Genomic DNA, 25,131 nt, shown 5'->3' on the forward strand with positions numbered 1-25,131 from the left:
CGTCAAACCTATTTACGCTTTAAACAAATTCAACAACGTAGAACATTTCAAGGTTTCTTTGTTAGTCAATTGTGATGATAACTATCCTTTGTCTTCAAATGTCAGCAAGTATAGCTCCAAGTTCTGTCGAAAGTTTGAAGCAAATTTGGATAGACAAATACTGAAAACAATCTGAAAACAGAATTTGATGTTAAAATATGAAAGTATTTTCGGCCGTTACCATCAATAGATATACAAACAGATCTAACTATTACAATTTTCTCATAATTTGCTCTTGAGTTCCAAAAATCAGTTGCTAGAGTCAGAAATAGAGAACCACCAACGAACGCACGACGCTATAATGTTTCCATTTCGCGTAATTCAGCTGCTACTTTTGTTGTCGCTTGGTTTCTCTATTAACGGTAAGTAAAAGTATTTTCTGTTGAAATACGTTCTTTTTATTTTTTATATTACATTCTAAAACATTATGGAGGAATTCTTACCTAATTTAAATCTGTTTTTTGAGTTTGCAGGTAATTTTTAGGTAATGTATCCTAGGTAAGTTGAACGCATCTTTTCTTGCCAGTAGTTTTGCATGTATTTTTACTTGCAACTGTGCTTTACCTTTAAACGCTTCAGTTAAATTTACTTGGACCATTTTTCGAGTATACATAGGTGGAAAAAATTACGATCGTTTTCTTCTTCGTTTCTACAGTCTACAGGTCTCCCCAATGACATTTTTCCGATCTGATTTCAAACATCTTAGTTTAAGCATCTTCAAAGTCCTAAATAATTATTTCATCCAAGACATGTTTTGAAAAAATTGAGCAGGAAACTGCAGATCTATTTTTGTTGCTTATAAACAAATTTTGTGTAACATTTCAATAACTATGCCTTAAAAAATATGCTAAAAAACTATGCCTTAGTTGATGCAAGATTTTTGCTGGTCGCGAGTGAAAATGGCAGCCGTATCAAAATATAGAAATATTGTTGCTGGCCCATTGGAATTGGCTCATCGGAAAAAATGAATACTGGTTTCAGATTGGCTGATTCCTGGACAAATTCTACAGGTTTTAAAATATGATATGATGTTTAGCGTAAATTTTCTCAGAAATGGAATAAAGCCAAAAAGAAAAAAGTTTATTTTTAGGGGAAACTGATCTCACGTTTGTTTGTGATAGTTTCATATCAAATCCCATAGGCTGCTGAGGCACAAACAGAACAGATGCGGTAAAACATATCACCTAGAAGTAATCTAATCAATTTCAGGTTATTGAACGCATTAAGTCACTGTGTATAAATTTCTGAACCACTCAGATTTGTTGAAATTTCCACCATTTGTGCGTCTTTTTGTTGAGACGTCATCATTTTGTCCATTAGATTAAGCACTTAAAAGCTTGAACAAGGAGTCTAGATAATGTGAAAAAAGAATGAAAACATGACATAGAAACGAACTTACAGGAAAATGGATGTGTTTGGCAGTTATTTCTGTCTACAGACAGTTGATTTGAAGCACCGATTACGAAAATTTCTAAAGAGTCACATTTTTAAGGAAAAACAATTGAATATTTATGAAAAATAGACAATCAGCAATTGAAAAGATGCTTTTTAAGTCAACTGTTTAGCATGAAAATGTAGGAAATTTTTGCTGGGAAAATCTCAGAAAAACGATGACACCCCAAGTTTCAAAAAAATTCAAAGACGTTAAGCTTATTCACTTTTCAAGACATTCTTTGTGATTTTCACGGCTGATCAAACTTTAGGGATAGTGGTGATAATTAGAGCCAATAATAGCAACCAAGCAATTCAGGGGGAAACAATTTTTCCAGAGGCTAAGTTTTCTTTGGAAGAGCTCAAACCTTAATTGAAAGTCTCTAAAACAACAATGCAGACATAGAAATGTCCAGCAAAGCCGAAAAAAATTAAATAATTTTTAAAACTTGTTTTCAAGCCTCTTCCATTTTGCAGATTTACATCCAATTCCAGATTACTTTTTACACGAAAATTCCGTATCTTGAATTTTTAAATTATTTTTTTGTTCTGTTTTCGTTTATATAAAAAGTTTATATTCATTTACATTTGATTGCATAAACGGAACGTTAAACGTGCATAATATTTGTCTGTCTGATTTATTATTGCTGTTGCTTTCCACAATTGCAGCTTCTTCATTTAGATTTCAATTAATGGCAATTTTTCCGCCACTATTACACAATTTTTCAAAATGTAGATAACGCCACATTTTTCCCATTAGTGGTTCTCTGAAATTAAAAAATCGCTCGGCAATTATATTGGACAGTTTTAGTACATTAGTTTTAGTTTTAGACTCAATACTTGAACATTGAGATAGTAAATAAAACAACAGTTGCAATTAAAAACAAATAAAAGTGAAGAACAATTTTTGAAATATTTTTCGATTAAATTAAATTAAATTTGTTTGTCTTTAGTGTCCTAACTTTCTTTTTTCTTTTCAAGCAATACTCAGCAACAAAACTGAATATTTAAGATGAATACCTCTTCTGTATTCCAAAGTTGCAATTTATGCTATAATGTTGGAATGTTGCCGTTTAAATTATAATGTTTTTTAATCAAAGACATCAATTGGCCCATTTCTACTTTTTTAGTTTTCTTGAAGCTGATTATCTTAAAAATCTACAAACAAAAAAAACCAATAGAAGGCTTAGCCATAATTTTGGAAACCTTCAATTTGGGTTCTTAATTGTGGTTCAATCAAAACAACGAACGAAAATTGAGGGAAACACGCTTTTTTGTAATGAGCACCCCTCTAAATGCGCACACAAAAAGTTTTAGTTTCTGTTAATAGTAGTATGATCGCATAAAAGTCTGACACAACAATTCCTCAAGACATATCAATACAGTCGATTTGAGGTTTCACAACCCGGTTAAAAATCAAAGTCTGAAGCGAATATGAGAAAAAGAAAATAACGTCTCTCATAATCCAAGGTGGCAAAAAATGACCAGATCAAACAAAAGTGCCGACAACATTTTCGCAAAATTTCTATTTTGATTTAAACTTTTTTCCAAAAAATTTGACCCTTTTAAGGTGACTACCTGTGTGCTCATTCCAATTTGAAAGCGACCTGAATATGAAGCAAGAACAACAAGATAAACATGTTCAATCAACTGTTGCATAAGAAATTTGACAATCAAGAGCATTCAAATTGTAAGGTGCTTCCACTCGAACAACTGATAAAAAATTTCATTGAGGGCAACTACAATGTACTTTATCACGAAAATTGCCCCAAAACTACACAAATGGAATCCCTTTTTATAACTGCGAAGCTGTAAGCTGAGCGAAGCTATATTGCGGTGCTCTTGTTTTTTTTCTTTCGTCGCCTTACGCTCTTTTTTGTTTTACATTTGTTGACACAGGAAAACTGAAAAAGACAAATTTTCTGAATGACTTTTTCCTCTCACTAATGGCATTTGCGCGCCTGACGTCATTTCTCACTCGCTTTAGCAAAATTTTTTAGGTGATTTGAGTGATTAGATTTTGATCATACGTGACATACCTCACTCAATAGAATGACTTTTGCACTTTAAAACTTGTGTTTAGTTTGATTTTGTTTCAGGTCAAAGGAACTCATTTGTGCAGTGAAGGTCCCTGATAAGAGTTTTCTGCGGAATAATTTTTAACAAGCTTTATTAATTTATCGCTGAATGTTTTGTAAACTAGTTTTTTGAGCAGCGTCAAGTTTTTATTCAACTTAGATCTGTATCTGTTTCTTCTATCTCCATTATATGGCACGCAGGTCTATTCTTTTGCATCTATTCGGGCAACCTGCCGGCTATGTTCGAAATATCAACTTTCTGTTTTATTGCCTTTTTCAGTCGGAGTTGTTTCATTAGATCCAAAAGTAATTAAAATAACAATTAAAACATTTCGAAATCAACAGCAGACATATCATCACCAAACATTCAACAACGTGATTTATAGTGCTCTTAAACTCCATCGAAGTGAAAGCCGTCGACATTAGCAGCCATAGTAAATATAATGCTATGTATTGGAAGTTGAAAAGTGGTAGACTCTCTCATCTATTAACTTATGCTCTCTCTTAAACGAAATCTTCTGTTTTTATAGTAGTTCTGGCAATACAAATTCACCCATTACAAAAACCACTTCCACTATCACAATCAATTTAGCAGTGGAAAACTGCATAAAGTTTTTAGCAGTGGAAAACTGCTGTTTTTCTCTACATGATAGGTCTTCTTTATTTGGTTCTAAATTATATATTCCCAAAAAACAGTATTCTCAACGTAGCCATTAAAAAATCTCCAACAATATTGAGAAAAATCCAGAACCTGGCACACCCAGCCAGGGAAAAATTAGGCATTTAATCAACAATTTTTCAAAGAACAATAAATTTTGTCATCTAAACGGGCGTATTATAGTTAAGGAACACAACGCATCATAGGAAATGATTGTGGACACTGAGTCAAATGCTATCTGTGGTTTTAGGTAGACCTGGTTGACATTGAGAGATAACCAATATCTATGGAAATTTGAATCCGAATCATCATTTAAATGTTTGAGTGAATATCGCGAAATAAAAAAAAAGATAAGCAAAAAAAAATGTGGAGGCCTTTTATTTCTAGGTTTTTTTGTGTGTTCAACCACAAGCTCAGAAGCAGTTTATCCATAGAAGAGTCAAACTTCGAAAGTATTTGGGCTGAATGCAAGACCACATCGTCATTGTTGGATTAGCGTGTAATAAAAAAAACTTTCATTGTTGGATTAGCGTACAATCAACAAAATGTTCAGCAGCTTTTTTAAGAGTCTTTAGCAATTTATATAGATCAAGTAGCCAGCAAAAGCATATTTATCTATGCAAATTTTAAAATTGCCTATCTTCTTGAATAGGTCGTCATGAATATTTAACGTCATGCAATTTTGAGTCTTGCAAAAAGCTAACACACACATCAAAAACTGGCAACAGTCTTTTTGACTATAAAATTGCTGACTATTCAAGCTTAGAATGAACGCAATATCATATATATGAATCAGGTCTAAGAAAGGATCATTTTGAAAATTTTCTTACACTGGCTGAAACAATCAGAGAAAAGCGTGAACCGATTACAATTTGTACGAACAAATTATTCCCGAACAATTTCTTAGTACTATCTATCACAATTGTCCTGGCAAACGTTCTACAAATTTGACAATCCTGAAATCCTGTTTCAAGAGAATGTTAAAAGCACATAATAAGCCATTATTAGTTGTGCACCCAAACAAATTTTAAATACGGACAGACAAACCTAAGTTTATTCGCCCATTACAAAGATTAATGCATATTTTTTCAAAAAAAACAACAAGCGAACAAAGATTGGAAAATTTTGAACATCAGAGACAAAAAAAAGACACGGGGCAGTTAGAAAAATGTCTTGATGATTATGTTACGAATGTCAGGGAAGTATTATTCTCTCTAACTATCGATTTGTGAATTTTGGTGAAAATTTTTCTCGAAAGAAAGTGAAAAGATCATTTTAAAAGAATTATGAAAAGATCTTCAAGGGAAAAAGAGAGTTCTTTGTTAGGGTTATTACCAACCAAAAAACCAGAGTGTTTTTTGGCCACCCACTACGAATAAACCAATTGGCAATTCACAATTTCCTACCTGGGCGCCCAAAGATGTTACAAAATTCCTAGTACCACATTATACAATGCTTATGAACCAGTGTATTGACCGAAATCACTTAAAAATTACAAAAACATTTGTTTCCCCCAATTTCAGACAAGAAGAACGCGATAAAATAGAGACCTACAGATCAATCTCCTTTACAAGAGAGCTCTCCAAAGTTTTTGAAAAGCTGATTTTAAACCAAATGAAATCACATTTGAACTAAAAACAGTATTTTATCAAACAGGCAAATTAATTTCAGGAGCTTTTTTTCGACAAAACACCCCCTTATGTTTTTCTAAAATTGAGAACAATGAAAACGTCTCAACTGTTTTGCTGAATCTATCTAAAGCTTCGACTTCAGCCAGTATGATTTAATTTACCATATACGATAATTACTGGGTGGTAAGAGGAGCGCTCTCAAATTGATACATGCAATTACTCAACAACAATTTTAAAAATTATAATCAAAAATACATAGTTAGACTGGATTGAACTCTACCATGGCGTCTCCTAGGTAACTCTAATCGGATCATTAACTTTTTTTTAAATTTAAATCAATGATTTGAGTAATCACAACAACAACGAAAGCACTGTTGTCCAATACGCAGATGATACATTAGTTTAGGCTTCAAAAGTAGATCTTTATCTAACAATCAAATCCCAAAAAAAATCTGATGGAAAATTAACCTGCTATTTTGATAGAAATAGTCTAAAACTGGACAAATCAAAATGAGACTTCAGTTTTTTGCAAAAAACCTAAAAGCTAAATAACAAACACCTGTTCTATAACTATTAGTGGTGAAAAGTTAACAATAATAAAACCATTGAAATTTTCAGAAGTTTTTCGTGACAAAAGTCTAGCGTACCAAGAAGAATTTAAAAAAGTTTCTATTGTTAAATAAAGTTCTATGAAAATTTTTTATTGGATATAGCCTCAGTTTTCAGAAAATTAATCACTACTATATTGCAGTAACAAAGCACCAAAGAACAAAAATTCCTCCATTTTGATGTCAAATAAAATTCACGTTAACTTAAGACATGCTTTTTTGCCAGAGCTGCAGAGTCTTGGAATGACTTGGAATGATTCTCTCAGAATCCTCATATCCAATTAGTTATAATCTTAAGTTTCAAAATGTGAAAAAAAATCAGTTTCCCTTTGTTTTCAAAAATTTCAAATTTCTCATAACCTTTGTTATGAAATCGACTATGGGGAGACAATAAATTTTGTTAAAAATGATAAAATGAAACATTTTACTTTCCAAAACAAAACAATAATTTGAGAAATAACTTCATAAAAAAGAACACTTTGGATGAAAATGTAGTAAAATTGAACCCTTTATCGTAAAGTTCACCAAAACTCTATCGTCAATAACTCTTCAAAAAGAATAAAAACCTAATTTTTGTAGGTAGGATGGGCTTTTGTTTTAGGAAATTTCAAATTTCTCATAACCTATGTTATGGAAATCGATCATGGAGAGACTTTAAATTTAGTGAATTTTGATACAATGAAACATTTTTCTGTCCAAAACAAAACAATAGTGTGTACATTTACCCTACGCTCCCATTGGCACGGTATTTTTACGTTTCTGAGAACTGTGTGTTCTTTTTCCAGAAATGGCTTTAAAAGGTCAATAATAAATAACATCCGCAATGAACAAAAAAGATTAAAAATGTGCAAAATTAATGAAAAATTTTAGCAATAACTCTGGAGATTTGTAATTCGCTTCGAAATTGAATGATACTGGAGGTAAATACTACTCCCGCGTCGACCTGATAGGGTCCTGTAATCAATGCTTAGGTGCTTAGTGCTTGGAAAAATAAGGACGCATTTAGGTTAAAATGACCACCACTATGGCGCCAATTTGATGTAAGAAAAATAATTATTAAGAAACCGATCATCTATATGCAATAACTTATGCCAAACTATTTGAAAACCTATTATAATCTTTAAAAAATGGATTTAATAACAATTTAATAAACAATTTTATCATATCTTTATGAAAATGACACTTTGGATGAAAATTTAATAAAAATGAACCATTTATCGTAAAGTTCACCAAAGCTCCATCGTCAATAATTCGTCAAAAAGAAGAAAAATTAAATTTTGTAGGTGGTAGGAAGGGCTTTTTAATGATACCAGGTTTCTAATGAGTTTTGCAGGTTTTAAAATCTTAGGTCCTTCAGCGTGATGTTTCATTTTTTTTACCATTCAAAGAATTTGATTAAAATTCAAAGAATTTGAATTGTATTAGGGCGCAGTCTTTTTTTTAAGATCTGTTCACACGTTTTCATGATTTTTGAAAATCAAATTGGAGTAGTGATTTTGGTCACGCCGAAACAGGAAATGGAGCAAAAAAGCGAGTGGTTTTGCGGCGTGAATTTTTTTCGCTTTAATATTTAAGTAGAGTAAGAAAATGGTGTTTGAACAAAAACTCGCTTTCTTGCTAGTGGTTTTTTGTTCACGTGCTGCAATTTCACTTTGATTTTTACTGTTTTTTTAATTTTTTGGATCCATTTTTTATAAATGGTTTTCCCAATCCATTTATAGTTCATTCTAGGCCTAGTTTCTTCTTAGAATCAATTTACATTTCTCACTAGTGGTTTTTTGTTCTCGCTATCGGAGTTTTGACTTTGATTTTTTGTTTTTTTGTTTTTTATTTGATTTTTTCTAGAAATGGTTTTTCCAATTCACTCATAGTCCGTTCTATGTCTAGTTTTTTGTTGAGTCAATGAAAATTCTGTGAATTGTGCGTCAGGACTTGTCCTGCTATTTTTTTTGTTTTTGATGACACATGTTATTGTTCAACAGACAACACACACCTATGAACTTTTCGATTAGGCTTGTTTTTGGTTTCTTATTCTATTTCAATTGTTTACGTTCCTCTTCAGTTCATAATTCAGTTCAATTTACCTATTTGATTACAATGTAACTTTCAGTCTAATGCGATTTGGAATATTCTGAATAATCCAGTTAATTAAGACCAGCTGAAAGAAATCTACTATTGTAAATCCGAGTTCTATAGCTCTGTCATACAATAAAGGTTTTCCCAAGTTTCTAATTGATCATATTGCGAGATTTTTTCCTAATTTTTAGAAAAGGGCAGATTAACATCGATAAAGAAAGAATTGAAAACAATAGATAATAAATTATCTTTCAAAAATCATATTGAAGTGGTCAAACAAAAACTAATAAAATTCAGTGGACTATTCTATAGACCGAAAAAATTTCTTAGTAAAAGTCAAATGAGTCAGGTTTTTAAAAGTTATGTTCAGCCGGTAGTGCAATATGGTATACTGATTTCTGGAAAATCTGTTTTGTCAGATATTTCATTGATAGACTCAAAATTAAAAAAAAACTCATAAGGATAATTTTCAATAAAAGAACGTTCAACTCAGTGAGCGATCTAAGGAGAAAATTTAATCTGTTTTTAGCAAAAGAACTACACTTGTACGAAGTAGTTAAACTGTTGATAAAAATGATACGAGACGAATGTGTAGTTAGTCGCGTCAAATCTTTCTTGAATGATAACAAATTAAACAGAGTAAATAAAAGAAGAAAAACAACGATGTGTCTTGATTGCGGTGATCGAAAAAATGTGACAAACCGATTGAGGTTTAAGTTTCGAAAAATGATGAAGTTGTTGGTTTTTCTTGAACCTTCCTTTGTAAATACCGTTTTAAAATGACAAATCAGCAAATGAAACCTTTTTGCCAAATGTTTTTAAGAAATTACATAATTGACAACCAAGACTTTTCAAGTTATTTCTTCTAAGCACGTCTAGTTGTAGCCCCCTGCACTCAATTATGGGTTTATTTATTTTTTTGTTTTAACCATTCATGATTTATAGTTCAATTACTGTAGTAGTTTTCTTTCGGTTCGTAATCGACAGTTCTTTGATATTCCTACATTGTTAGGCACTTGAAAACGGATCAGCTGATGATCTAATGGTGTTCTCTTTTTTCTGTTGAACTTCATTGTACATATTTTTTGTGCACAGTAAATAAACTTCTTTTGTGTTGCTCGATAACAGAAAAAGAACAATTTACTATTATTATTATTATTATTACTTCTGGCATTTTTAAACCACTACGCTTGTTTTAATAACTATTTGGATCTCAAATTGAAATTATTTCGCCCGAAAATTTTGATTGTTATTCTTTTTGCGCATACGCATAAATTCAGCGTCTATAGAAATTAATTATAACTTCTCTGAATTTGACTAGTCACAATTAAAGACTCAAAATACCTGTAATTTGCAAAATTTTCTACTCTGGAAGTTGGATCTACCGAGAATTTTAAGACTGTTTAAATTTTTACTCTTTAATATCCAATTGAGAACGCTTTTCTTACAAAGTTTCAGCGCGCTTCATTTCAATATTATATTAGGTTTTGCGCTGAAATTTAAGAAGAATTCTAGAGCAAGTCTTACATACTTTTTGAAAGGTCCTCGACCAGGTAATTGATTTTCTGCATTTGAAAATGTTCTGAACTTGGTTTCTTCCCAGAGATAACGATACAAAATTTGTTGTCATATGTCAGTCATTAAATAATACATAAAAAGGCACGAGCTTCAACATAATTTAATTTGTTTTTTTCTGCTTCTGCTTATTTCTCGATCCCACACATGTCAATGTGAAAACAGTACTCTTTGGTGAGCTCAAGCACGCGCCTGAAGGATAATTGAAATTAATATTAGGAGATTAAGATTGTGGGTTAATAAGACAATTAGCATTTTTGTAATTACCCATATCGCTGTTCACATGAACCCTTAAATCTTTGGATTTCTCTCAATTAATAACAGACAAAATACGAGAAATAAAATTTTAGGTTAATTACATGCTCAAAATTCTGAGAAGGGGATACGTTCCACCATGAATACAGGTGAAAAAATGTATGCCTATGAGGAAATTTGCCAATTTGCCTTTTGGACATTGACAACGTTATTCAGCCCATGTTGAGGTGTCCAGACCAACAAGGCCTCGGATCACAGAATCAGAATCCTTGCCACTTGCGCATGATGCACTCAAAATTTATGGCCGAGTATTCGAGCGTTTTCTGTACAATGAACTGGAACTCGTCTGATCAAAGAAGAATTCGAGCGCGTACGTGTCTGATACGAAAATTTTTCTAGCGTACTTTTTTAGTTATTTTTTTGTTCCGACCCCTCTTGAGGGGGGGAGGAACTATATACTCAAATGGGTTTTTTTTGTTCAGTCAATTTTGGCCGATCGATATATTCATCGTAGAGAGTTGAGACTGGTATCATTAGAAAGCTTGTCCAGCGTAGAACATGGAATTAAAAAAATTTTTTTGATTTTCGTTTTTTACAGGGAGTTATCGAGGTTTAAACTTTCGACAAAATAGAGTGAATTCCGTTGATTTCATTCACCTTTTTTCGAAATTTTGGACTAAAATTTTGCAAATTTTGATAAAATTGAAAAAAAAATTTCAGGAAAATGTTGTTGATTTTACGTTTAAAGACAAAATATATTGTCGGCTATTTTCATTGAATTTTTTTGTCACAAATTCCGGCTAAATATTTCACAAAATTCAAGACTTTTTCATCAAAAACAGTACGAAATAAATTTATTTAGTCCATTCTGATTAAATTTGCAGGAAGTGCACAACCAAACAACACTAACACAATTTTTTTAGACTGAAAAGGGGGCTAATTCCACTTCAACTTCCGTTGAGAGTGCTCTGTAAATAAAACTTTGCCGTTTTTTTCTAACTTTATTCGTTGATTATCAAGAACGCAGCATTTATTTTTGATTTTTTTTAACTAACAAAATATCGATATCAATGACTTTCCAAAAATTGAACATTCCTAATGGACAATCAACAATAGCAGAACTAGTTATGTACCAGTCTTGGACGGTTACAAACCAAAAATAATTTGGATTGTCAGTCGGTTTTTTTTATTAAAAAAAATCGAACTTTTTTTGTTTAAATTGAATAACAGAATATTTCAAATCAAAACTCACTAGTGATAGGTCCTATTAGCTTCCTAATTCGCTTGAAGTTGTTTATCTAGTTGATTGCTTGAAAACTTATGGTCGTTTTGACTTCTAAAATATTTGATTTTTAAATAAAAAATGGCTTATTGAACTTTGCTTCCATTTTTCTCTTAATTTGGTCAACCTGTAGCTTAGTGTCAGCAATCAAAGAGTGCTCCTTCTTTCTGCTGAATTCAAAATGAGTCTTTATTGTGGTTTTATGGCTTCAGTTTTGGTTTTCTGGCTTTGATACTACTAGATTTCACAATTTGTTTTTAATTTTTAGGTATTTGCCCATTTTTCTTTTTTTTTCTAGTTTTGTCAAATTATCACGTTATTGTCAGTTCATATATCACATTTTTCGCGTTCAAAATAACGCAAAATCGATAATATTTAAATCTTTAAAGATATAGATTGTGGTTTTTTACCGCTTCGACTGTACTTTCTCGAAGAATTTATTAATTTTGTCTTTAACTGTCGTTTTTACTTTGTCTTTTTAGTCGTATTTAATTTCCTGTACAAGGACCCAATTTGATTGCCTTGAAGAGTAGATGAGCCTATGTTCTGATATTAGAAGATAGATAATGGCTTTCATAACTTTGAAAACAATTGTTTTCCAAAATGAAAAACAAAAACATTTCAACTTCGCAATTTTGTTCCTTTTGTTGTCTGTTTGTTACTTGGTCGCGTTAATTAAAGGTTGAACATGACATTCATTTTGTCAAGTGAAGGTGTCAAAAGGGATTGGCGTCACGAAATCTAATGTTTTTAAAGAATTCGTTATGAATTTACTGGCTCCGACACGGGTTTCTCACAGAAAGTAAATTAATTTTTGATTTTTGTCATATTTGACGTTCTTTTTGTAGACGTAAGACTTTTTCTGGACAATTGCAGGTCTCGAGGGCTTCTTTTGGAAGAATCAACAAACCTATTCAATTTTTTCATTTTTGATTAATGGCTTTCATGTCTTTGGAAAATAAATTTTATTCGATAAAAACAAGTATTACATAATCTTACTTTTTCTTTTTGGTCCAAATGTTACCTGGTTTCATCAATGAGAGGTCAAATAATACATTTCAAAAGAAGGTGTCAAAAAGGATTCGTGTCACAAAATCTAATGTTTTAAGAGAATTCGTTATGACTTTACTGGCTTCCACACGGGTTTTTCCCAAAAAAAAGTAAATGAATTTTTGATTTTTATCGTATTTGACGTTCTTTCTGTAGACGTAAGACAGATTCTGGATAAATGCAGGTCTCGAGGGCTTCGTTTAGAAGAATAAACGAACCTATTCAATTTTTCATTTTGTAATTATTGGCTTTCATGTTTTTGCAAATAGTTTTTTTTTCGAAAAAAAACAAGTATTACATAATTTTGCGTTTTTTCTTTTATGTCTAATTGTTGCTTATTTTCATTAATGAGCGGCCACATAATACACGGTGTTCAACGAAGGTGCAATCAAATATATTTTGGGGGCCAAAGTAGGGCTTTACGGCTTCCAAAGCATTTTCTGTCAAGTTTTATTTGATTTTTATTTTGTTGTCTATTTGTTGTTCTTTTTGTAACTGCATAAAAAATTGAATACCAAGAGTTCTTAATTCCCCTCCATAGACGCATTGGCAACAGTAAATCTATGGGATATTTTAGTTGATTACTAATGGTTTCATTTTTTTGAAATTAATTGTTTTTTTTAAAAAAAATCAGCGAATTTTCTAACTTTAAAGTTTCTGTTCTTTTTTGTCTAATTGTTACCAAGCTTTATTATGAACTGGTGAATAACCATTTTTTTGGTGAATTACAAGTTAGTTTGTTTATTTTCGGTTTTATCTGACGCTATTTTGACTTTGTTATTAGGTTTTCTTTTTTAAAACGGACATAAATTTTTTGATTGAATTAATGATTGTTGTTGTTGTTTGATTTTGCCGTTCGTCTTCGCTCACTTTCTTAATATCGGCATATCTCATCATTCTAATGCATCAGTTTTTACTCCACTGAGTTTTTTGCTTTGGAGGCTGTCTTTTCGTTCATACACCAGTTTTTTTTTGAAAATTACTTGAGTTTTTTGTGTTTTTCCATCTGTTCCTCATTTGGCAGACAATTATGCCAAAATTGTGGATGAGCGGGGTCGGAACCTTATGTGCGATTGCACCTTACCGAGCCGCCTTGTTGTATTTTGTGAGAGATTTTGGCTCTGCCAAGAGACAACAATACGGCAGCGTTCTGATCAGAGACACATCTAGAATATGATGGCGCTGATTAGAACCAAAGGGTCCAGTTGATAGCGAAAGCTGGTCTCTTTTAGAAGTAATTGTGATTAACTGTAAATCAGGACGTTTTTATCGAAAACAATTTAAGTTCATCTATGGACTCACAAACATGGTGGAATGATATCTAAATTATTTTTCCAAAACTTGAGTTTTTTATTGTCAATAGAATTGCTCTTAGGATTTTTTTCTTTAGTTGAATATATTACTGAAAACGTTAGTTTAAATGAGAACATATTATAGCAATATTAAGAGGATTATTCATGTTTTAAACCGTTCACGGATCGGACTATTTTGAACACATTTATTCGGACTTTTTTGAACATACTTGAGTATTCTCAGAGGCGACTTAAACAGGCGACAGCTCAGAGGCAGATTCGAGCGCACGGTAGTCTGATCAGAAGTGACTCCGCTCTGGGTTGTTCTGATCAGAGGTCACTTGTGTCTGAGTCGGTCTTATCAGAGACTATTTTGGTCTCGATTCAACCTGGAAGGTCATGGTTGACAATTGGAATAAATTTTTGTTTACCACAAATAAGTAGAAAGTGTTTTGTTAGACCTGACAACGAATCTTTAAATCGTATTAAAGTTTGCAGCTCGGCTCAATCAATTTAGGATGTTGGAACTTCATTGTCATTTTGAATCATGAAGTCAACGTCATTTGTATCATATTAAAATTTCCGACATCCGAAGTACGAAGTATAACGATTATGTTGAACTTTGATTTCAGCTTCATGTGGAGACTACGATGATCACTTCTACACGTGCTGTTCGGGCGTTCTTCATAAAGGGGGAGACCAAGAGTGCTGCGGTGATAAAGCCTACAACCCAGCTTTCAATACCTGCTGTTACAATGTTCTCAACAAGGGTGGAGATCTGGATTGCTGCGGCGTCCAAGCATACAACCCAGCATTTAATACCTGTTGTTCAGGTGTGCTTAACGACGGAGGGAAACTAGGTTGCTGCAACTACGAGGCCTACAACCCGTCATTTAAAACCTGCTGCTCAGGTGTTCTTAATATTGGTGGAAACCAAAAATGCTGCGACACCAAAGCCTACGACCCATCAACAACTACTTGTTGTTCAAACGTTCTTCACAAAGGGGGAAACCAAGAATGCTGTGACGTCGATGCGTACAACCCAATTGAATACACATGTTGTTCAGGTGTTATCGCCAGGGGAGCAGGTCTCTCATGTTGCGGCGTTAAGGCGTACCAAAAATCTCTTCAAACTTGTTGCTCTGGTGCTCTGAACGATGGCGGAGGCCAGCAATGCTGTGGTGTGAAAGCATACAAACCGTCATCTACCACATGCTGCTCAGGTAATCTGAATAACGGCGGAGGTCAATCGTGTTGCCGTACCGATGCATATAACGTATCAACTGCGACCTGCTGTTCTTATGTTATCAACCAAGGGGGAGGTCTAGCATGCTGTGGTTACGATGCCTACGATTTGGACTCCTACTATTGTTGTCATGGGAAACTGCAAGAAGGACCTTGCTAATACAGCAGAGCAAAGAAAAAATTATGAGACGCCTGAAAACGGACCTTATGGTCTAATGGCGATCTTTCTGGTGCTCGTTTTTTTAAGGGTGTTGATCAAGTGTGTAAGTGCTCTATTGATTCTGTAAAGACACCAGTAAACAATTTATTATTATTATTATTAAGTTCTTTTCTCCTCAATTTGTGCAGAGGACAAACATTGTAAAACTTTTTCTAAAAGTTAGGGGGACAAATCGTAAGTAAAATTGAAGTAAAATTTCCTCTAAATTGTAGGGGAGACAAAAACCTTAACTCGATTAAGTAAATTCATCTCTATTTCTGTGTGGTGGAACAAAAACTGGCAGGGGAAAAACTTAATAATATTTCGGCCTAACTTTTACAAGCGACAAAAACTTCTTTAAGGTGGAGAAGTTTTGTGGAAGCGGAGAAAAATTGAAAAAGGCTGTTGATAAGTAGAACCAAAGATTTCTGCTTAATTGTACAAGTTTAATTATACCCTTCGGTGTAAAATTTGGATATGATAAAAAAACTTAGGAAATTTTAACGAGACGAATTGATGGGTGGTAAAATTCTTCTGCGTAATGTGATAAAAAAGTTCAGCACAGTGTTGTATTCGTATACTCGATAGTAAACGGTAATCTCAGTACGTATTATATAGAACATGCTCTCGCTTGATACACACTTGCTCTCTGCGGCTACCAAACTAGGGTAATTGAAATCTTTCATAAAAATTAAATATTTGTTTGCTTATGTACAATCGCTTTGTTTCTACGTCGTAAACAGGTAGGTTTTGTTTTTGTTATCTTGGAAAAACTTCTTCTATAGGCTGTCAAGTTTTTTAGTCTGTCTAGTACACATTCCAACGTTTTTTTCTGAAGTCGACAACGGGTGGTCATATATTTCAGTTTGTGTTTAAAGGAGAAATACATCGTCTCAGGATAAGTTTCATTTTATAACTATGTCGCTTGTTCTCAAAAATTGTATGTAGTTGTCCGTGCGAAAAACATTATTTTATACAGGATAATATATAACGCTAAAACTATACAAAAAAGAATATGACGAAAACGAGTTTCGCTTCAACAATAGTCACTCTTCTCTATGCACCAGTTGGAGCAAATCGGCAAAAACATTGATGTTATCAAAAAAATTTCTCTGAAATAGAGGAGGAACCACGTAACTCCGGGAAAAAATGCCAGCCAGCATTCATCTTGGAGACAGATCCTAAAATTCGTAGTAGCAGAGTAAAGAAATTAAAGAAATCTTCAGGGAACGACAAAGAAAACTGAAGAGGAGAAAATAGACAAGAAGAAAAATGGTTGAACCGCTGTTTGAACTTGCACCAGAGTACTATCCGGTAATATTTTAATATTGTTTTTGCAATACTCAACTCAATTCTTGTTTTCTTCATACTCAACTCAAGTTTTCGCATTATCATACCATTGCTGCTTTTGGTAAACAACAACAATTTTTTGGGATACTTCCTCAGAATTTTGTTTCCTACCTTGGCTGCTAACATGAACTGCCCATCGAGGCGTCATTTAAAATAGTTTACAATGGTGAAATGATGGTACAACACTATGCAATGTAAAACGAGCAGCTTTTCAAGTTCATAAAAACAGATGTCCAAATGTTAGCATAATTACAACAGTCTCACCTCAAACAGATTGCCTATGGGCACTATTGATCGCTTTACAGGTGTTTTTTTGTGGCTATTGCTGATCCGAGTGTCAGAAATATTGGAATTTCTAATTAGTGGGTATGGTTTTTTTCATGTTAACATTAATTTTCTAAAGCTCTGTTATGAGTGTGAAACAAAAACTGAAACAAAAAAAATTGGACATCATTTGATCACTTGTTTTTCAGTTAAGCTTAAGTGTTTCAAAAGAAGATAAATTTGTCTTGTCATTTTTTTGCAAAACCTAAAAAACGATTATCAGTTATTCAAAAGGTTACGAGAATCGAGCATTGAATGAAACATGGGCCATGTTATGCAAAAGGTCCTAAAAAATTTCGAATTGTTCCAAGTTCTGAGATCTGTATGACCCAATTGTAGAACTGTGAAAGACAGATGTACTCAGAGAAAATGCACTAAAGAGCTTTTCACGCACGGTCAGCAAAACAAATTTTGCTCTGATTCTTGCTTTTTAGTAATATTAATTTACCAAAAGAAGTTGAAATTGATGCATATAAAAATGCAATCGAATTGATTCGATTTCCGGAAAAATACTTACTGCATAATTTACATAAAATATATTGTTTACCTTAAAACACTTGTTCGACAAGAAAACCTTTTCCATTTTTTTCTTCCGCAGGAAATCAGCTATTTTGGTCAATTTTCCTCAGAGTTAACCTAAAAGGCAAAACTCTTCTCTCCTAAAAACAAAATTTCCACTTTGTCACCGGACAGTCCGCCAAATAAAACGCTACAATAAAATGTCATTCTGGTCATCGAGAGGAATACCAACTTTTTCAGGGAAGTCAAATTCTCAGAGAGTGTTGAAGTATTACGTTGATTATCTTTTGTACACATGGGTGTTTCAACAATTGACCAACCGTTTCTATATAAAACTTTTGCAATGAAATTGAACTTTGAGAGTTAAAAGCAATAGTTGAGGAGGTATTGAGAACCTTTTTTATTAATTGCAAGTAGCACACGATCTGCTTTTGTCATTTGTATCACATAAACAACACCACTGAGTACTGAGTACTTTCTGGCATGCAGAATAGACAGTGGCTGGTTTTCTAATCGAGTAATTGTTTTGTGAACTTGCTAAACAAGCTTTCGTTGCTGTAACATCCCTTGTTCTACTGCCCGTGGCATCTATTTTACTGATTCACTTTTAAAGGTATCCCTGATACCCAGGTCGAGGTGGCAGACCGAAGTGACCCCTGATCAGACGAGTTGCGAGCGCACACATGTTCCCGGTGCGCTCGAATTACATGGTCTGGAAAAGGCTTCGAGCGCACTTTTGTCTGGACAATGGTGTGGAACTTGCCTGATCAGAGGCCACTTTGTTCTGGGACGGTCTGATCAGAGGTCACTTCGGTCTGGAACGGTCTGATCAGAGGCAGTTTCAAGCGCACACAAGTCTGATCAGAGGCCGATTCGAGCGCACACTAGTCTGACCAGAGACCAATTCGAGCGACATTTTTTCAAGTTTTTTTTGTTTTCTTACTGACTTTTGTTGTCTCGGGTAAGAGACAACAATAAAAAAGCATTCTGATCGGAACTTCATCTGAAAAATCTGATGGGTTTGATCAGAACCAAAGGGTCCAGCTGATAATAACTGCCGGTCCCCTCAAGAAAAGATTTTGAATTAAAGTGGATCAAGACGTTTTTATGCAGAGCTGTTTAAGTTCATTTTTTTAGTTGAAAGCATAAAAAAATGGCATACTCAGTAATTTTTTTTGATCATTTTTTTTCGATTTACTTTCATTAACAATACTTTCAGGATTGGTTTTTTGTTAGTTGAATATAAGATTGATAAAATGATATATAAAATGAATATATTATAACGATATTGAGAGATTTGTTCATGTTTAAAATCATTCTCTGATCAGACTATTTCGAACGCACTTTAGTCTGGACAATGGTCTGGAACTCGTCTGGACAATGGTCTGGAACTTGTCTGATCAGGGGTCACTTCGGTCTGGAACTCGCCTGATCAGAGGCGGCTTCGAGCGCACTTCGAGCGCACAATGATCTTCGAGCGCATTCTCGTCTGATCAGAGGTCACTACCGTCTGGGACGGTCTGATCAGAGGTCCCACTTGTCTGGGACGGTCTGATCAGAGGCGATTTCGAGCGCGACCTCAACCTGGGTATTTTACTCTTGTATTCGTTGTTGATTTGCAAAATCAGAAAAAATTCAGTTGAGGTCAATGTTGCTGAAGCATTGCGAGTCAGTTGATATAGCGTCTGTTCCAGTTTTCACCGTTTTATGATCAGCATCAGCGTCCAGCGGAATTTTTATTCAAAAATTTGTGAGGGTAATTGTGCAAATCAACAAGGTAATTCATTTCGCCAATCACGCACAACCTTAGCATTGGTCCATCTATTGAGTATAAAAAAACATTTTTGCGCAAAAACATCATCGAACATTAAAAGTAGAGTTTGTTTCTCAAACAGTGTGGTATTTGTTGGTGGTATCCCCTGTTAACAAAAAATATTCATATGCACTTTTAAGAAAAACTAGTTTGAGCCGTTTCTGGATACTGACCACTTTTTTTAAAAAATTTCTTGAGTCCATGAAACATTCTTGTGCAATTTATGAATAGTACCACGTGAACCAACAAATTGTTTTTACGGCTTTTTAACAGTAGATTTGAGTGCTTAATTTAATTTTTTTAAACTAGATCAGGAGCTGCTGGAGCAATTCATTCTCTTGCAATTTTATTTGCAATTCGCCAAAATTTATTTCTGGTTATGAGTAGAGCAGCAGTTTTAGCATAAAAAACTACCAGGCTCACGATAATTCCTCGCAAAAAATTGACCATGTTTGCTAAGGATAATTCGAGTCAGTCGAGTTTTTTGCAACTTAGGGTGAAAATCCTTTTTCCAGTTCCTGTGTGAAGAACCAATTTTACTGTTTCCGTCCTTAGAAGTACAACAAAATAGATTATTTTTGACCTTTGTAGCAATTTTTTTCCCAGCCTGGATGTTAGAAGGACTGTCTAAACCGTTGGCTTTCGCTTCATCAAAATCATCATCATCGTTTATGGCCATTTTTTCTAAGGAATCAGCAATATACAGCCAATTTGAGTTCAATATTTATGCTTTATAGCTTTGAAACAGAATATGTTTGGCATACTTTTCATCTGGAAAAGTGATTTTTTTTCTTTCCTTAGGAAAAAACAAATTCAAAAAACCAGCAAACTCTTTGTGGTGATTACTGAAATTTGGAAGTCCGCTTGCCATTCTAAAGGATCCGACAATATGTTCCATAGTTTAATACTTCCCCTTGTTAAACGAAGTTCTTTGTCTTCTTGATGGTTTGGAAACAGCTTACTCCGGTATACTCATTTTAAAGAAATCTGTAAATTTCCGCAGACAACTTAATAATATGGTTGCTTCTAGCGTGGTTAGTTTTTGATAGGCAGTCACATCCAAAATGGCTTTGTCCTTAAGATATTTTCTGAAGTTTGCCAAAGTATTGTCGGGAGTATGCTCATAGAAGAAGAAGAAACCAGATGAACTCTGAATTAATCAATGCTTCGTTGCTTAACTGCCATTATCCACAGCCTTTACCGATTCTAATTCATAATAATGTTTTTGAAAAATCGTGTGCGTGTGTTATTTTTTCCGACTGAAAGCTCGAGGGTTGTTAGCTGCCATATCAGTAATCTTCTTCAGTAAATCTTCTTTTCCACGTGAATTAATCACCAACGAGTAATTTCGGTTTGTGATCTAGTTTGTTTTTATCTCAACAGACAAAGTTAATCAAAACGGGACATGTTTCGTTGATCTTGTAGGGCACTAAAGTTCTAACTCAATTGACTGTTGAGTTGACTGTTTGAACAAAGATTTGCAATCGCTCCAGGTACAAATATGTTGAATGGTCTTCATGTATATCAAATTTTTAGCTACAAGTGTTGCGGAACAGTTCGATTGCAGTGGCTCAACTCTCAGGCAGCTTGAGAGGCAGCCATTTGCCACTAACAAATAAAAATTTTCTTGTTGAATTTTTGTTACTTGTCAGTATGAGCCCCGTCAAGAGAGCAGATGTTGTTAATCCCAAATCGATTAATTTCATTGGAAAGAATCTAACCCAAAAACTTTTTGTTTTGTGTGATCTTTGCTAATTTCCAAAAATCTTTTTTGTTACTTTAGTTCAGTGCGTTTTTGTAATTTTTGCCACCATAAGCGCTGCAACTCTCGTGGACATATATTCTAGCAATTCGATCCCAATCAATGTGAGAACTCTTTCGAATTTCAGCACTCTGTCACAAATAGGTTTTCCAAACGCTTATTTTGCTTTTCTTAGAGCTCTTTTGTCTTCGATCAGAAGATCTCTGCTTATAATGGCTGAAAAGTCAGGATTTCAACTTAATCAACTGGATTTTGATATAGTTGTCTTCTTTTTTTCGAAAGTTTTTGTTGGTGTTTCCTTCGGATTGAATCTTTGGCATTGCTATTGAATACTAAATTTTCTTTCATTTTTAAAAAAAAATGAGAAGCCTGATTTTTTGGTGTTTTTGTAGCAAGTGTTACAAAAATGAAGACGCAGATATGTTGTTGCGACTGGCATTGTTGTTAAATTTACACTTTCATCAATTAAAGCGCTTTCTGATTGTTTCAGATGATCAAATATTCTCTTAGTTCTTTTGTACTTCAAAAGAAAAAGAAGATTAGAAATTTTAATACCTTGTTAGCTGTTTAGTTGACACTTCTTTTCAGTCTTCTTGATTCAGTCCACTATCAATATCTGATATGTATCTCTTGTAACCTTTGGACCGCAATCTGCTTAGCAATAACAGTTGAGAGCCTTTGTTTTATTTTAAACTTATTATTGATTTTACTTCTGCTTTTTGAGAGGGTGAAAAATATGGGCCCAATAGTGTTTGAAGATAATCACATGAAGTCAGACACATTCGTGATGTCCTCTTTCCTTAATTAGCCAGACAATTAAGAAGCAAGCTTCTTTGGTTTCACAGTGTCTAGTAAACTTTCATTGTAGAAGAATATGACTTTAACACTCAACGTTTGTGAAAAGGCTTTAAAATGTTTGGGCAGGCTGATGAAATTGAATGAAAAAGGGGATGTCAATCAGGATGGAAAAAAGTTGTAATTTTTCTCATCCCTGGGCGTAGAAGCTGACCCCGAAAAAAAAGCGTTGAAAAATATTGTGTGAGGTATATATACGGATAGTTTTCAACGTTCAATGTTCTAGCGGTCTGTGTAAATTTCTACTCAACCTGCAAAAAGAAAGATTTTTTTATTAGGAGCTATGTCTTTGAAACTTAAGTAGAAGAATACAAAAGGTATTCATTGTAATCTTCCGTACAAACACCAATTTTTCCGACCTTCAAATCTTTTTTCTGACCGAAAGTTTTAAGTTTCAGCACAACTAATCCGTCACTCACAGTTCCCTAAATAATTCTTTTCTGGCTTAAAGTGTAAAAAAATTCTAGAACGGACGCAATAGAAATAGCAGTCAATTTTGCTGGCTGGTTTGCACTTGTAACCTGGTCTTACAAACTTGGATACTTTTGGAACATATCATGCAATCTTTGTCAATCCAAATCAGTCCTAATTATGGACGCGACTTAGGATCAGATATGCAAACGAATAAAATGTTCTAACGGAGATTTTCAAACAGTTCCTAAAGACTATTGTTTGATAAATACGCAAGCAAGAAAACTTTCACTTAGTTAACTTAAGTTTTTGGAAAAATTGAAGTTTCACAATTTCAATTATTAGAAAACTTCAATTAATGAAATAAGCAGGAATGTTTCATTCTGAAAAATAATAGGCATGTCAGCTCATTTAACGGAAACTCTTATCATCAAAGACGCAAAGAAAATTATTTTTTAAATAATTTTTTTACAGTAGGTGTAAAATTAACAGTTAAAATATGGTGTTTCCTGATTTGTTCAGATAAGAATAAAACCTAAAAACTTAAAATTAATTTTGCGTGGAGGGTTGAACACGCCTAAACATCTAGGAAAAGTAATCCAACCCATTTATACATTTCAGTTCTCACATACACTTTGTTAGTCAGATTTTATTAATTTTTGCTCAGCAACTTAAACCAGAAAACTCTCATTCCAGTGCAATTCCATTTGATTGATATCAGTTTTTGCGTAAATTTTCTACTCAATTGAGCAATTAGGGAAACCTTACAAATGGTTTCTTCTTTTACTATCAAAGAAAATTTCTACTTATTTCATCATTGTGGTAATCTTTTGGACATACTACTAGTTGCATTAACTTTTCAGGAAGCGCTCATTTCAAAAATAATTGCATACGCTACCCACAAAAAATTGAAAAACGTTAGTGTAAAAAATTTACATTACAGGGAATGGTTAGCTAACAATTACATTGGGCTACCAATTGTCAACTTTGTCCATATCCCATCGATCAAAACTGAAAATGCGCTGATGAAAGGAGCTCAGTAAACGATTGATCACGATACAGGATGTATAATAAGTTTGGTATTCGATCCAAAGCTGATAGATGAAAGTGTGAGGAAAATTTTTTAAGTATATGATAATAAAGAGATTCGTGTTTATGAAAACCAGTGGTGCTGCTGAAGTGCCGGGGACGCTATCAAGATGTTCTGGCGGATTCCCGAATCTCCTGAAACACCAATTTTTCTATTACGAGATAAAAATCTTACCCGTTGACCCGGAGCGTAGAAGGAGTTAGTCTTGAAAATGCTTCAGTCAGTTTTTGATCCGCTCCAGAGAAACATATATTTGGTATCAGCTCATAAAGCCTAATAACAGACCTTCATTCAATCGCTGTATTACTAGTTGTTGTGAAAATCATTTTGCTATTTTCATTCTGTTCCTTGTTATATGGTCTTTACATACGAAGTGTTACTTTGTCTTGACACAAATCGTCCTGTTAAAAATTTATTGCTTCTGTAGTATTTATTTTCTTAACTCATGCAGTATTTCGAAAGCTTCAAAAGTAAACGTTTACGGAAGAGTAAGAAACAAAAATTCGATATACTTTAAGTAATCGATAACCAAAAGCAAACCGCGAGAGCATTATAACGTGCTGTAGTTTTGAAAACAATACAAACTTCACAGCGTAAAAAATCCAAGATCTTTTTACTGAAAGAGCGTGACAAGATCAAATTTTAGTCAATTAATCAAATAGTTTTACAGAATATAAGTCCTTTAAAACACAAGTAGAATAAAGCAGGTTAACTTTCCGAAATTCCCATTTGGGTAATTAAGATCACTTCGCGGCTTTTCGTTTTTCTTTTTTTTTAATTTAGACCGAAGGTATCTGTGCGAGCATAAGAACTGAAAGCATTAAAAACGGTATAAATTAACAACTTTTTGGGATAAAAATGGAGAGAAAACACCGAGAGATAACGGTTCCCTTGTGTCACAGTCAGGCTCAGGTCTTTGCTTGGAAGCTTAGCTTAACGCTTTAGGCCCAAAAATGTTTTCAGGGGCTTTAAAAGAAGCTTCTGGGATCCCCGTGCACGATAGGCATCCAACAGTCTAACAGGTAGCAGTCCATAAGGTATCACGTATATTTACAATCTTTAAACATGGTTGCGGAAAACAGTGGCAGCAGTGACCAAATTTACTTGATCAAAAGCAGCAATTGCAACATAATGCGAAAAATTATCTTTATTTTAGCTACTACTTCGCCAACGAAAAAAATTGAAACAGGAAATGAACTCATTCAAAAAAGTAATGTTAGTAAATGCAACCGTAATTTGTAATATTGTTTGATACAGCAACCCCAACCCCCGGTTTTTTGGTCAGAGTATTCACACTTCTGTACAATATAAGCAAAAAAGCCCGCATCTTGACTACAGAGAATATTAATTAACCGAATTGAGAGCAAGAATTAAATCAAATAATTAACTATTTTCCAAAACTTAACAAACCGGAAAACTAGGCTGAACTGTCATTAAACTCTACAAGCTTGACTCATTAACAACTTGAATGTAGTTTCACGGAGGGTTTTTAAATATATTTAAGAACCTGTTCAAGTATTGAATCACAATTATCTGAAAGACGCTTAAGTTTTATCGAAGACACCATTTAGCCTAGAATACTAAACAA

At 33.6% G+C, this 25,131-nt stretch overlaps 1 protein-coding gene across 1 annotated transcript; it reads left to right on the forward strand.

Annotated features, from left to right (window-relative positions):
* Window positions 1-121: 121 nt before the first annotated feature.
* LOC142352840 (uncharacterized) lies at window positions 122-15,543 on the forward strand. The gene is made up of 2 exons (XM_075404989.1): window positions 122-401; window positions 14,608-15,543. Exons 1-2 carry the CDS (start codon window positions 341-343, stop codon window positions 15,378-15,380), a joined length of 834 nt encoding a protein of 277 aa, XP_075261104.1. The 5' UTR covers window positions 122-340; the 3' UTR covers window positions 15,381-15,543.
* Window positions 15,544-25,131: the final 9,588 nt, after the last annotated feature.

The sequence above is a fragment of the Convolutriloba macropyga genome, chromosome 14, assembly GCF_964194025.1.
Source record: "Convolutriloba macropyga chromosome 14, txConMacr16.3, whole genome shotgun sequence".
Lineage (NCBI taxonomy): Eukaryota > Metazoa > Xenacoelomorpha > Acoela > Convolutidae > Convolutriloba > Convolutriloba macropyga.

Coding starts and splice junctions, on each gene's coding strand:
- LOC142352840 (XM_075404989.1), top strand. CDS start 341: ATGTTTCCATTTCGCGTAATTCAGCTGCTACTTTTGTTGTCGCTTGGT. Junction 402..14,607: donor GCTTGGTTTCTCTATTAACG/GTAAGTAAAAGT, acceptor CTTTGATTTCAG/CTTCATGTGGAGACTACGAT.